At 42.3% G+C, this 14,522-nt stretch overlaps 1 protein-coding gene across 1 annotated transcript in view; it reads right to left on the bottom strand.

Moving 5' to 3' along the window:
* Positions 1 to 14,522, bottom strand: part of PCCA (propionyl-CoA carboxylase subunit alpha) — a 324,266-nt gene that overhangs the window by 225,358 nt on the left and 84,386 nt on the right. The window contains exon 7 of the mRNA XM_054973482.1: positions 2,255 to 2,386. Coding sequence (XP_054829457.1) covers positions 2,255 to 2,386 — 132 coding nt within the window. The remainder of the gene's footprint in view (positions 1 to 2,254; positions 2,387 to 14,522) is intronic.

The following is a 14,522-nucleotide window of genomic DNA, read 5'->3' as shown; positions in this document are numbered from 1 at the left end:
TCAGGTTCAGTCAGATCTAGCCACAGTGATCCATGGCTTAGTTACATCTAGACTGGACTATTGCAATGTGCCCTGCTTGGGGCAATGCCTGAAGAAGGTTCAGAAGCGGCAGCTGGAAAGCCCTCTGTTACTTGGGACCAGTGTATCTGAAGAACCGTCTTCTTCCATATGTTCTTGTCTAGGAATTAAGATCACAAGGAGAGGTCCTCCTGACTGTCCCATCAGCTAAAGAAACTCATTTGGTGGGTACACAAGAGAAGGCCTTTTTGGTGGCAGTCCCACAATTATGCAACAGCATCCCCAGGGAAATGCGCCTGGCTCCTTCACTATTGATATCCGGAAGACAGCTGAAGACATTTTCATTTAGGACTGTTTTTACTTAACTTTGTTTTTATGTTACTGACAGTCCTAAACTACTAGTTTGAATTTTACTTTTATCTGTAATTGTTTTTATTGATATTGTAAGCTGCCTTGGTTGCAAAATGGCCAACAAATGTTTTGAATAAATAAATAAATAGCTTCTAGGGAAAATTCAGGCTTGATTTGAACTAGATCTCACTTATTTGAGGGCCCATTTAGATTCACATTTTCCCTATACTTGTTCACTTTTCAGTTCAAAAATACTGAACTAGCTTTCTTGAGGACACCATTTACGCAGCTTGATGATTTCCACTGTTCTTACTTTGTACTGTGATCCTCATTTATTTATTTATGTCATCTATAGTCCACCTTTCTCACTGAGACTCACTTGCTCCATCCAAAGCCATGTCTAGTTCCTTGTCTTTTCCAGTTATATTCCTCCCACATACCATTTTTAACACTTCAAATATTGTGAGGTGGAAAATGGGTGTTATTGGCAACAGGCAAATAAACCTTCCTAGATATGTGACTGCAGATAGATGTATGCTGAGAAACATTTTAATTAATGAATGCTGTCTGCAACAAAGAATAAAATCCCACCCTAACAACCCCCAAAAGGAGAAGAAAATAGCAAGTTTAGAAATGCCATCACTTGTCTCAAAATGCACTGGGACTAATAGAAGAAGACACTTGGAAATATGTCTTCTCACCAAAATGCAGTAACCTAAAATTCCATCAAACAAAACAAACAAAGCTTATAGCGCAGACATAATTCTAAGAACATACTATAAATCTTGCAAGGAGATAAAAAAAGTCTCCTTGGCAGTATAGTGTGCTGACTCAGCAGTATGATAAAATATATTAGCAGCAAATAGTGAAGATGACATAGAAATACATTTGAATTTCCAAATTCAGCTTTTTAGACAGGTTAAGAATTAAGAAATCTCTCAGACCTTTAGGCAATTGTATGGTGAGGAAGATATTCAACCTTATACCAAGAGTCAAAGACATTTTGCCCAGATGTAGGTATCAAAATCTTCCATCCTGCTCTCCTTATGTTTCAGGTACAGTTGTCAACTCCGCGTTAAGAAATTCCTGGAGATTTGTGGAGTAGAGCCTGGGGAGGGTAGGACCTAAGCAGGATAGTGTGCTATCTTCCAAAGCAGCCATTTTCTCCAGGGCAACTGATCTCGGTAGACTGGAGATGTAGTTTCAGGAGATTGCCAGGCCCCATCTAGAGGCTGAAAACCTTTAAGTTTAGGGCGAGCACATCACAGAACCCAAAAGCAAGCTAAGCAGGAAGGAGAAGACTTAATACTGAAAGATCACTCAAGACATAGTCGAGCAAGCTGAACTTCCTTACTTCATCCTAATATTGTCCTTGAATAACTTTACTTTATCTCATGACAGTGACTGGCATTTACTTCTAGAAAGAAATGAACTACTGCAAGGAGAGAACTGTTGCAATGAAGGCAAAGACCAGTGTCAATGACAAGGTTCCAGCTGAGGATGTTACAAGGTTACCAACCTGAAGGTGGGGCTGCAGTTCTCCTGAAATTACAACTGATATCCATATTATAGAGATCAGTCCCCCTTAAGAAAATGGAAGATTTGGATGGCACACTCTATGGTATACCACTGAGTCTAGGAGAAATGGAAGTGCCTTCTCCCCATATATCTCCCAAATCTCCAGAAATTTCCCAAACCAGAACTAGCAACTGTACTTGCAGAGCACAGAGAAATGCACTGCACTGCTCCAAAATCTTTGAAATATACGAACATGCTAGCTATTCAAATCCTAGCTACCAAAATACTGGGCATTTTGCTAATTCATAATAATGCTCAAAATGTGTTCTTTAAAAAATGGAAAAGAAAACAGGAATAAGTTTCTTACCTTGACCACCCCATCAAAACCAGGTATTGTGTTGACCTTTGCATTCTTGGCTAAGAGTTTGCTTTCTATCTTGTCCCCCATCGCTTGGATAGCATGCATGTCTGGTCCAATGAAAGCAACACCTTCGAATTCCTAAAGGGATAGAGAAGGCAGAAGGGTTTACTCACGTTAACAATGAAATACTATGATGAAATTTCATTCAGGAAATACCCCAAATTTATGCAAGCAACATAACTCAAGCCACTACATTAAAGATGTATATGAGCTTGTTAAGCCTGTATGGAACACAAGCTCAAAGCTCCTATAATTACTGTTTGTATAAATCAAAGCCAGACCAAGGCACAATAGCCAAGAGTCATAAAGTATTTCAACTAGAACATTTGCCGGATCCCTTGAGTGAGAGACCGCCAGTTAACTCATGACTCAAAGAGCCACAAGTGACTTACAAAGGTATGTTCACTAATGTATAACGCAGTTCAGGATTTCATTTTCCATTCTTTAAAACATAAGCCTCACACAAAAAGGAAATGAAATTCCTCATAAAGGCATTCAAGACGTACAAGATGGACTTTTAAAATATTCCGGTACCACATACGTAATAAAAGGCATATCTGGAGTCCATCTTTCAGATGAGACACACTCAGTAATGGACTCTTGCATATTTCACCTCAGGACAGCATAATATACTGAAGTGATGCTTTTTTAAAAGAAAAAGTCATTTCCTTGCAACAATTGACTTGGTATTACATCACAGTTTATAAGCTATTATCATTCTCATTAAACCTTTTCATTATCTCTCTTTTTAAAAAGATCTCACTTCTCACCCAACAGTAAACTCCTCCTGTTCCAATATGCATGGGTTATTAAAAATGAAAAACAGTAGTGAGTCTATTACAAATATTCAAAATTTTATGTGGCAGGAAAGGGATAGTAAGAGCAGTCATGTTTGATTACATGTATTTTCTTTTCAATTTTATTTATTTATATCCTTCATTTATAGCCCACCTTTCTCAATAAGACTCAAGGTGGATTGGTGGTAGAAAGTGCTATATCACATTATAGCTGACTTATGGCAACCCTATAGGGTTTTCAAGGCAAGAGACATTTAGAGGTGATTTACCATTGCCTGCCTCTTTGTAATGACCGTGGACTTCAGACTGGGCTAGCCTGGGCCATCCACGGTGGACTACAAAGTATAAAAAACAAAGTAATCAGTCAGCATAAGACATGACAGGATTAGAAAACAAGGCAAACAGAAAACTGTCTAAGCAGATTAAAAAGATAGAAGACAGTGCTGTCTCAAGTTTTTTAACTAATCAAATAATAAAACCACTAGCCACACTTTGGCATCATCCAGTATTATCATTAAGCTGAACACTGGCAAAAATAAAGTGCCAGCTGTAATATCCATGATTTTACCCATTACCAGTTCTTTACACACTGTTGAATGCTGAGAAGCCTTGCATTTGAGATAATAAATTCCTTTTCTATTTTGATTTGTCATTCATAAATGCCACAACACTGGAGCCATCTATCAAGTGATTAACACTAGAGAAGGGCACAAACAGCAATACGAACAAAAAAAAGCCACAAACAGCCCCATCTGCTGTTCGTGAACAAGCTGTTCATGAGGCCCCATTCTAAACGAACAGGTGGTCGTTGCAAGCCTTGTTCGTTGCTGTTCGTCAAGCCAGTCAACTTAGGCAGGGATTGTCTGAACTCTGCCTGAACTCCTGCTGTTGCCCTGGAAACCCCAATCTAAGCCCAATTTAGCTTGATAGGCAGGTCTTCCTTCCAAGTGTGGAGCTCCAAATTTGTTACAACAAGAGAGCAAAGGCCAGGGGGGGAGGGAGGCTCCCAGCTCTGACTTTGCAGACAGTGGAGAGATAGTTCCTGTTGGCATGTTGATAGAGTGCATTGGAGCTTGAATTTTCTGTATGTGTGGTGGGATAGGGATCTACCCCTTCAAGTTCCAGGGCTGATGCCAGGCTCTGGGACAAGCTATTATTTATTATTGGTACCTTTGCAGTAGAGATCTTGACTTGGATGACGGCTGGAGGAGAGCCTGCTGGCCCCCACGAACAGCCAACCATGAACATGTTCGTAAACAGGGACATGTTTGTGGTTGTTCATGAGTCCCTGTTCGTGGCCGGCAACGAACAACAAACATCATGTTCGGGTTTTTTTCTGTTCATGCCTCTCTCTAATTAACATGCACATGACTATAGCAACATGTCTATATCAACCCTTAGCACTTTTATTTAATTATTTCATTTATGCCCTGCTTTTGTAGCATACTGGTTAAGTGGTTGTTTAATCCCAGTACTGCCATGAGCTCAATAGGTGGCCTTGGGTAAGCCACTCCTCTTAACCCCAGCTTCCCAGATATATTGTGGAGATAGTAACACTGAATTTGTTTACTGCTCTAAGAGTCTCTCTACACAAGATACCTCTGTGTGTGTTTGTCAAGTGTAAGGAGACACAATGTTAGCCGGGAAGTGTAGTTTAAAAAGACAGAGCCAGCCCGGAAGGCTTTGTCAATTTCATTTCTCCAGTCTAAAACTGTGTGGAATCACAACCAGAGGGCAGTGAGAAATGGAAATGGGCTGGAGCTGCCTTCAGAGCTGGACTTGGACCTGGAGAAGTCATAATGGGCTGAAGTTTCCCTTCTGGCATTTCATAGGCTCTTCACACAGCTCCACCTTTTAATAATAATAATAATAATAACAACATTTGATTTATATACCGCCCTTCAGGACAACTTAATGCCCACTCAGAGCGGTTTACAAAGTGTTATTATTACCCCATAACAATCACCCTGTGAGGTGGGTGGGGCTGAGAGAGTTCCAGAGAACTGTGACTCGCCCAAGGTCACCCAGCTGGCTTCAAGTGGAGGAGTGGGGAATCAAACCCGGCTCTTCAGATTAGAGTCCCATGCTCTTAACCACTACACCAAACTGACCTTTGCCCTGCCCCCTGTTCTGTCTTTTTAAACTACCCTTCCCTGCTAACATTGCACCTCCCAACATGTGTTCTTCACATCAGACGTTTCGTGTAGAGAGACTCTAAAGTGGAGCACTAAGCTGTCTAGAAGAGTGATATATTAGAATAGCAGTTATTATTTTGTCCCCAGTGGAGACCCAACACAATTTACATAGTTCTACTCTCCAATTAATCCTCATAACAAGCCCCAGGTCATCCTGCAAGCTTCTATGGCAGAGTGGGCATTTGAACTTGGATCTCCTAGGTCTTAGTCTGACATTCTAGCCACTACAACATCCTGGCTCTTTTATTTGGGGGCGGGGCAAATTTGCTATGAAATATTGTCAGATGAAGCAGTTTATTATTGTTTGTTTATTGCATTTGGATGCTGCCTTTCCACTGAATAGGGTCCCCAAGGCAACGAATATTTAAAATTGAAAACATTTAAAAACCTATTTCAATTTTAAACATTTTAATAGTACTCTTGTAAAATTATCCATCTTGTGTGAAAACAGCAACCAAAAAATGAAGTAAATAAATAAGGAATGAACAAGAAATGGTGGAATCTTTTCAAATGGCAGTGAACAGCTTCAAAGCAAGTCTATATAAAGGATATCCAATAAGAGCAATAGGTTTTATTTGAAACTAACTTCTTATTAAAGTGAAGGAGAGAGCTGGCTTAAGCCATAAACATGTTCTAGTAATTAGAATCTACAGAATCCAACATTGACTAAGTGGTTTTCACACCTCTCAGTTTGTGAATCAGCTTGCCTGACAAATAATTATTCCACATCTACCTAAGATTCTAGAAGCAGAGTGGTAAGCTGCAGTAGTGCAGCCCAAACTCTGCTCATGACCTGAGTTCAATCCTGGCAGAAGCCTGGTTCAAGTAGCCGGCTCAAGGTTGACTCAGCCTTCCATCCTTCCAAGGTCGGTAAAATGAGTGCCCAGGTTCCTGGGGGTAAAGCGTAGATGACTGGGGAAGGCAGTGGCAAACCACCCCATAACAGAAGTCTGCCAAGAAAACTTCGCGATGCGACATCCCCTCATGGGTCAGTAATGACTCGGTGCTTGCACAGAGGACTACCTTTACCTTTACGTACCTAAGATTCTAGGAAGTGCTTTAAAATGCATACACAAGAACAGGGCACACACTCAGTTTATGCAGCATGGTAAATAGGCTGCTGGTCCTCACCATGCTTCCACATGAACTCCCAGTACACCCCACAGCTGTTTGGTTTCAAGGAATGGGCAGAAGAGATGAGAGCCCTCTTTCAGGGAAACATGTCTGCCATGCCGTAATCTACTCATTAGGAAAACTGGAATATGTTTTTCAGAACCACAGTATTAACAGATTATCATGAACATGTTATTTAAATGTATTGTCGAAGGCTTTCACGGCCGGAGAACGATGGTTGTTGGGGGTTTTCCGGGCTGTATTGCCATGGTCTTGGCATTGTAGTTCCTGACGTTTCGCCAGCAGCTGTGGCTGGCATCTTCAGAGGTGTAGCACCAAAAGATGGAGATCTCTCAGTGTCACAGTGTGAAAAAGATGTAGGTCATTTGTATCTACTCAGGAGGGGTGGGGTTGAGCTGAGTCATTCTGTAAGAGTTTCCCAGGGTGTGGAATGCTAATGGCGGGAGGCTTCACTGAATCCTGAGGAGGTTCTTTTGCATATGGATTGGTGCTTGATGTGCTAATCTTCTCTGCAGGGCTATTGTCGGGTGTGGAGTGTTTTGTTGGCCTGGTGTTTTTCAGAACTGGAGTCCATGCTCTGTTCATTCTTAAGGTTTCTTCTTTCCTGTTGAAGTTTTGCTTATGCTTGTGAATTTCAATGGCTTCCCTGTGCAGTCTGACAAAGTAGTTGGAAGTGTTGTCCAGTATTTTGGTGTCCTGGAATAAGATACTGTGCCCTGTTTGAGTTAGGCTATGTTCAGCCACTGCTGATTTTTCAGGCTGTCCAAGTCTGCAGTGTCTTTCATGTTCTTTTATTCTTGTCTGGATGCTACGCTTTGTGGTCCCGATGTAAACTTGTCCACAGCTGCAGGGTATACGGTATACTCCTGCAGAGGTGAGGGGGTCTCTGCTGTCTTTTGCTGATCGTAGCATCTGTTGTATTTTTCGGGTGGGTCTGAATACTGCTTGAAGGTTATGCTTTTCCATAAGCTTTCCCATCTGATCAGTAATTCCTTTGATATATGGCAAAAACACTTTTCCTGTAGGTGACTGTTTTTCCTTGGTTGTTTGATTCATCCTGGGTTTGATTGCTCTTCGGATTTCATTTCTGGAGTAGCCATTTGCCTGAAGTGCGTGGTTTAGATGATTAATTTCCTCATTGAGAAAGCGCGGCTCACATATCCGTCTTGCACGATCCACTAATGTTTTCATTATGCCTCTTTTCTGTCGGGGGTGGTGATTGGAGTTTTTGTGTAAGTAACGATCAGTGTGAGTTGGTTTCCTGTAGACCTTGTGACCTAACTGAAAGTTTGCTTTGCGGATGACCAAGGTATCCAGGAATGAGAGTTTTCCCTCACTTTCTTTCTCCATTGTGAATTGTATGTTCAGGTGGATGTTGTTGAGATGATTCAAAAACTCCCTCAATTCTTCCTCCCCATGGCTCCAAATGATGAATGTATCATCCACAAACCGGAACCATACACTGGGTTTGTGGGGTGCTGATTCTAGAGCTGTTTTTTCAAAATGTTCCATGTAGAAGTTTGCTATAACTGGGCTGAGTGGGCTCCCCATGGCCACCCCATCCATCTGTTCATAGAATTCGTTGTCCCATTGGAAGTAACTGGTTGTCAGACAATGATGGAATAAGGCTGTTACATCCTCTGGGAAAATCTGATTAATCAGTGCAATAGTGTCTTTTACTGGAACCTTGGTAAACAGGGATACAACATCAAAACTGACAAGTATGTCTTGTGGATTGAGTTTCAGAGAACTGATTTTGTTGATGAAATCTGCTGAATCTTTGATGTAAGACGAGGTTTTCCCGATGTGGTCCTGCAGGAGATCTGCCAGATGTCTAGCTAATTCATATGTCGGTGAACCAATGGCACTCACAATGGGTCGGAGTGGGACTGAATCTTTATGTATTTTGGGGAGTCCATATAGTCTAGGTGGCTGTGCTTCAGTCTTGCATAGTTTTCTGTGCGTGTCGGGATGTAGTGAGGAATTCTTGATCAGCGCATTTGTTAGCCTGGTGATTTTGCAAGTGGGATCTCGTTTTAGTTTTTTGTAGGTGGAGGGGTCCAGGAGTTCCTTAATCTTCTTTTTGTATTCCTCCGTTTTCATGATCACTGTAGCATTGCCTTTATCAGCTGGTAGAATGATGATGTCTGGATCTGCATTGAGGGTCTTGATGGCATTTCTCTCCTTGCGTGTTAAATTGCTGGTGGGAAGCTTTGCCTTTCGTAGAATCCTGGCTGTCTCTCCTCTTATTTCCTCAGCTTCCTCTTCCGGTAGATGACGGATGGCAGCTTCTACATTTGCAATGATGTCTTCCACAGGAATTCTAGTGGGGGTGACCGCAAAGTTTCCTCCCTTTGCCAAGATGGAGGTTTCTTCTGGTGAGAGTTGACGGTCTGTCAGATTGATGACAATGCGTGCATTGTCGAGCATTGGGCTTGTCTGTCTTTTTTCCTGTAGTTTGTTAAACTTCTGCTTCTGTCTGGATGTGTGGTTGGTAAACACTTGTTCCATCTTCCTGTAGGTGAGATTATCGACCTTGTCCCAATCCTGACTTCTCATTTTATGGCTGGTGTTGATATGCAAGCAAAATAGCTCCTTGTCTGTGGCAGCAAGTTCTCTGCGGGTAGTGTGGATTCTCTCACGTAAGAGGGCCTGTTCTAGACGGTCATAAATGCGGTTCGCCTGTGTGGTTTTGAAGATTCTTTTAGTTGTGAGAAAAGATGGAATGGTTCTTGTGTCCCTGCAGCGTAGAAGAAAGGTCAAAGAACAGAGTAGATGTGCTTTCTTGTTCCGAAGTGTTTCCAATCTTCGGGTCTGTTGGAATGTTTCCTCCCCGTAGAGGTGTTCGATGTATTGTCGAAGGCTTTCACGGCCGGAGAACGATGGTTGTTGGGGGTTTTCCGGGCTGTATTGCCGTGGTCTTGGCATTGTAGTTCCTGACGTTTCGCCAGCAGCTGTGGCTGGCATCTTCAGAGGTGTAGCACCAAAAGATGGAGATCTCTCAGTGTCACAGTGTGAAAAAGATGTAGGTCATTTGTATCTACTCAGGAGGGGTGGGGTTGAGCTGAGTCATTCTGTAAGAGTTTCCCAGGGTGTGGAATGCTAATGGCGGGAGGCTTCACTGAATCCTGAGGAGGTTCTTTTGCATATGGATTGGTGCTTGATGTGCTAATCTTCTCTGCAGGGCTATTGTCGGGTGTGGAGTGTTTTGTTGGCCTGGTGTTTTTCAGAACTGGAGTCCATGCTCTGTTCATTCTTAAGGTTTCTTCTTTCCTGTTGAAGTTTTGCTTATGCTTGTGAATTTCAATGGCTTCCCTGTGCAGTCTGACAAAGTAGTTGGAAGTGTTGTCCAGTATTTTGGTGTCCTGGAATAAGATACTGTGCCCTGAAAAACACCAGGCCAACAAAACACTCCACACCCGACAATAGCCCTGCAGAGAAGATTAGCACATCAAGCACCAATCCATATGCAAAAGAACCTCCTCAGGATTCAGTGAAGCCTCCCGCCATTAGCATTCCACACCCTGGGAAACTCTTACAGAATGACTCAGCTCAACCCCACCCCTCCTGAGTAGATACAAATGACCTACATCTTTTTCACACTGTGACACTGAGAGATCTCCATCTTTTGGTGCTACACCTCTGAAGATGCCAGCCACAGCTGCTGGCGAAACGTCAGGAACTACAATGCCAAGACCACGGCAATACAGCCCGGAAAACCCCCAACAACCATCGTTCTCCGGCCGTGAAAGCCTTCGACAATACATCGAACACCTCTACGGGGAGGAAACATTCCAACAGACCCGAAGATTGGAAACACTTCGGAACAAGAAAGCACATCTACTCTGTTCTTTGACCTTTCTTCTACGCTGCAGGGACACAAGAACCATTCCATCTTTTCTCACAACTAAAAGAATCTTCAAAACCACACAGGCGAACCGCATTTATGACCGTCTAGAACAGGCCCTCTTACGTGAGAGAATCCACACTACCCGCAGAGAACTTGCTGCCACAGACAAGGAGCTATTTTGCTTGCATATCAACACCAGCCATAAAATGAGAAGTCAGGATTGGGACAAGGTCGATAATCTCACCTACAGGAAGATGGAACAAGTGTTTACCAACCACACATCCAGACAGAAGCAGAAGTTTAACAAACTACAGGAAAAAAGACAGACAAGCCCAATGCTCGACAATGCACGCATTGTCATCAATCTGACAGACCGTCAACTCTCACCAGAAGAAACCTCCATCTTGGCAAAGGGAGGAAACTTTGCGGTCACCCCCACTAGAATTCCTGTGGAAGACATCATTGCAAATGTAGAAGCTGCCATCCGTCATCTACCGGAAGAGGAAGCTGAGGAAATAAGAGGAGAGACAGCCAGGATTCTACGAAAGGCAAAGCTTCCCACCAGCAATTTAACACGCAAGGAGAGAAATGCCATCAAGACCCTCAATGCAGATCCAGACATCATCATTCTACCAGCTGATAAAGGCAATGCTACAGTGATCATGAAAACGGAGGAATACAAAAAGAAGATTAAGGAACTCCTGGACCCCTCCACCTACAAAAAACTAAAACGAGATCCCACTTGCAAAATCACCAGGCTAACAAATGCGCTGATCAAGAATTCCTCACTACATCCCGACACGCACAGAAAACTATGCAAGACTGAAGCACAGCCACCTAGACTATATGGACTCCCCAAAATACATAAAGATTCAGTCCCACTCCGACCCATTGTGAGTGCCATTGGTTCACCGACATATGAATTAGCTAGACATCTGGCAGATCTCCTGCAGGACCACATCGGGAAAACCTCGTCTTACATCAAAGATTCAGCAGATTTCATCAACAAAATCAGTTCTCTGAAACTCAATCCACAAGACATACTTGTCAGTTTTGATGTTGTATCCCTGTTTACCAAGGTTCCAGTAAAAGACACTATTGCACTGATTAATCAGATTTTCCCAGAGGATGTAACAGCCTTATTCCATCATTGTCTGACAACCAGTTACTTCCAATGGGACAACGAATTCTATGAACAGATGGATGGGGTGGCCATGGGGAGCCCACTCAGCCCAGTTATAGCAAACTTCTACATGGAACATTTTGAAAAAACAGCTCTAGAATCAGCACCCCACAAACCCAGTGTATGGTTCCGGTTTGTGGATGATACATTCATCATTTGGAGCCATGGGGAGGAAGAATTGAGGGAGTTTTTGAATCATCTCAACAACATCCACCTGAACATACAATTCACAATGGAGAAAGAAAGTGAGGGAAAACTCTCATTCCTGGATACCTTGGTCATCCGCAAAGCAAACTTTCAGTTAGGTCACAAGGTCTACAGGAAACCAACTCACACTGATCGTTACTTACACAAAAACTCCAATCACCACCCCCGACAGAAAAAAGGCATAATGAAAACATTAGTGGATCGTGCAAGACGGATATGTGAGCCGCGCTTTCTCAATGAGGAAATTAATCATCTAAACCACGCACTTCAGGCAAATGGCTACTCCAGAAATGAAATCCGAAGAGCAATCAAACCCAGGATGAATCAAACAACCAAGGAAAAACAGTCACCTACAGGAAAAGTGTTTTTGCCATATATCAAAGGAATTACTGATCAGATGGGAAAGCTTATGGAAAAGCATAACCTTCAAGCAGTATTCAGACCCACCCGAAAAATACAACAGATGCTACGATCAGCAAAAGACAGCAGAGACCCCCTCACCTCTGCAGGAGTATACCGTATACCCTGCAGCTGTGGACAAGTTTACATCGGGACCACAAAGCGTAGCATCCAGACAAGAATAAAAGAACATGAAAGACACTGCAGACTTGGACAGCCTGAAAAATCAGCAGTGGCTGAACATAGCCTAACTCAAACAGGGCACAGTATCTTATTCCAGGACACCAAAATACTGGACAACACTTCCAACTACTTTGTCAGACTGCACAGGGAAGCCATTGAAATTCACAAGCATAAGCAAAACTTCAACAGGAAAGAAGAAACCTTAAGAATGAACAGAGCATGGACTCCAGTTCTGAAAAACACCAGGCCAACAAAACACTCCACACCCGACAATAGCCCTGCAGAGAAGATTAGCACATCAAGCACCAATCCATATGCAAAAGAACCTCCTCAGGATTCAGTGAAGCCTCCCGCCATTAGCATTCCACACCCTGGGAAACTCTTACAGAATGACTCAGCTCAACCCCACCCCTCCTGAGTAGATACAAATGACCTACATCTTTTTCACACTGTGACACTGAGAGATCTCCATCTTTTGGTGCTACACCTCTGAAGATGCCAGCCACAGCTGCTGGCGAAACGTCAGGAACTACAATGCCAAGACCACGGCAATACAGCCCGGAAAACCCCCAACAACCATGTTATTTAAACTTCTAAAATATTGATTTTGTATACAATTTAGTAGCATTTTTTAAAGTCTACTATTTTGTTCTTAGGGGAAAATGTACATGCACAAGTAACATACTGAATCTGCAGGAAATAGTATTTTGATATCATTTTTAACAAATCCTGACATTTGTACATTGCAACAAAGAATCTAAATTCAATGCTGCCAAGCACTTGAAAAAGCCAGTGCTGAAACACCAATACAAAACTTTACCTCTGAACACGATGAACTAGGAACAGAACTATGAATGTGAAAGTGTGTACTTTTTCTGAAGATTTCAATTACACATAACTCCAGACTAAAGAACATACAAAATATCTAGAAAGTACATTAAAATATGCCAAACAAAAGGGAGATTCCATTGAACAAACTAGACCATAAAATGCGTGCAGTTCTTTCCCAAGACATCTTGAAAAGTGCCTCTAAATTAGTATGAAACACTATGGACTGAAAAAGTACTTGTTAAGTAATAAATTTCTTAGTGGTTTTATGTAGAAACAAAGTGAAACATGTTAAGAATTTTCTATAGATGTTTTTTTCCATATAGCATTTCTTCAGTTAGTGGCATTGAAATCAGCCACAGGTTTTACATGAGAAAAGAAATCTGTGGAACTAATCCTAGAAACCTCTTCTGTTTTCCTGCATAACACCTCCAGGCGACAGTGGAAACAAAATGCTTCATTTGCATCCTTAAACATTAGAAACAGAGAATGAACCTTTTCATCTGCAAATGTTGTTGCATCTCGCCATCTACATTTCCAGAAGAGGGAAGGGCGGGGAGGGAGAGAGGGAAGGTTAAACAGTCTACTCAGGTTTATGTTAACTCATCTCTTTTTAGTACTACTGATCAATACAAAGAGAAGAGAATGCAAAAGCTTGAGAGGCTCAACCCTTTTCTTCTGAACTGTACAGCTGTAGTTGGGAAGGGGACAGAACTGTTTGATTACATGAAAATAAAGAGAGGAAGTCAGGTACACACTAAAGGAAATAGCAAATAGTCCCAGTTTTTCCAGTCTTCAGGTTTAGAGTAGCTGTTCTTCGTTTATGCAGATAAAAAACTAAAGCAAAGCTGAAGCTCATTTTGCTTTCTCTTTGTAGAGCACATTAATGGCTATAATATATACACAAGATTCACTACAGTAGATCTCCATGCTCTGTTCACAGTCAAGTTAGATTATTATAATGTGCTCTATGTAGTGCTGAATTGAAAACTGACAGAAAAATTCAGCTGGTCCAAAACATGACAGCCAGGCTACTGTCCGGGGCTGGATATAAGAATCGTACCACCAGATCTACACTCGCTGCCCATCTGTTTCCAGGCACAATTCAAAGTGCTGGTGAGGGCCTTTAAGATACTAAATTATTGGGGCCCCTGATACTTGAATGACTGCCCCTCCTGTACTGTCCAGCACCAGCCTGCCAGTTAAGATCTTCCGGACATGGCTTGCTGTTTGTGCCCCTGCCTGCAAAGCTGAAGTAGTTGGTAATCAAAGACAGGACTTATCTAGTGATGGCACCTTGCCTATGGAAGGCCCCTTCGCTTGAGGCTTGACTGATGTCTACCCTATTATCTTTTATGTGCCTGACCAAACTATTCCCTTTTACCTGTGCTTTTAACACTCTCTCTCTCTCTCTCTCTGTAAGTGAGTGAGTGAGTGA

The sequence above is a fragment of the Eublepharis macularius genome, chromosome 3 (genome assembly GCF_028583425.1).
Source record: "Eublepharis macularius isolate TG4126 chromosome 3, MPM_Emac_v1.0, whole genome shotgun sequence".
In the NCBI taxonomy this organism is placed as follows: domain Eukaryota; kingdom Metazoa; phylum Chordata; class Lepidosauria; order Squamata; family Eublepharidae; genus Eublepharis; species Eublepharis macularius.
Note: the sequence above shows the minus strand (reverse complement) of the source record. Positions and strands in the feature narration are given on the sequence as shown.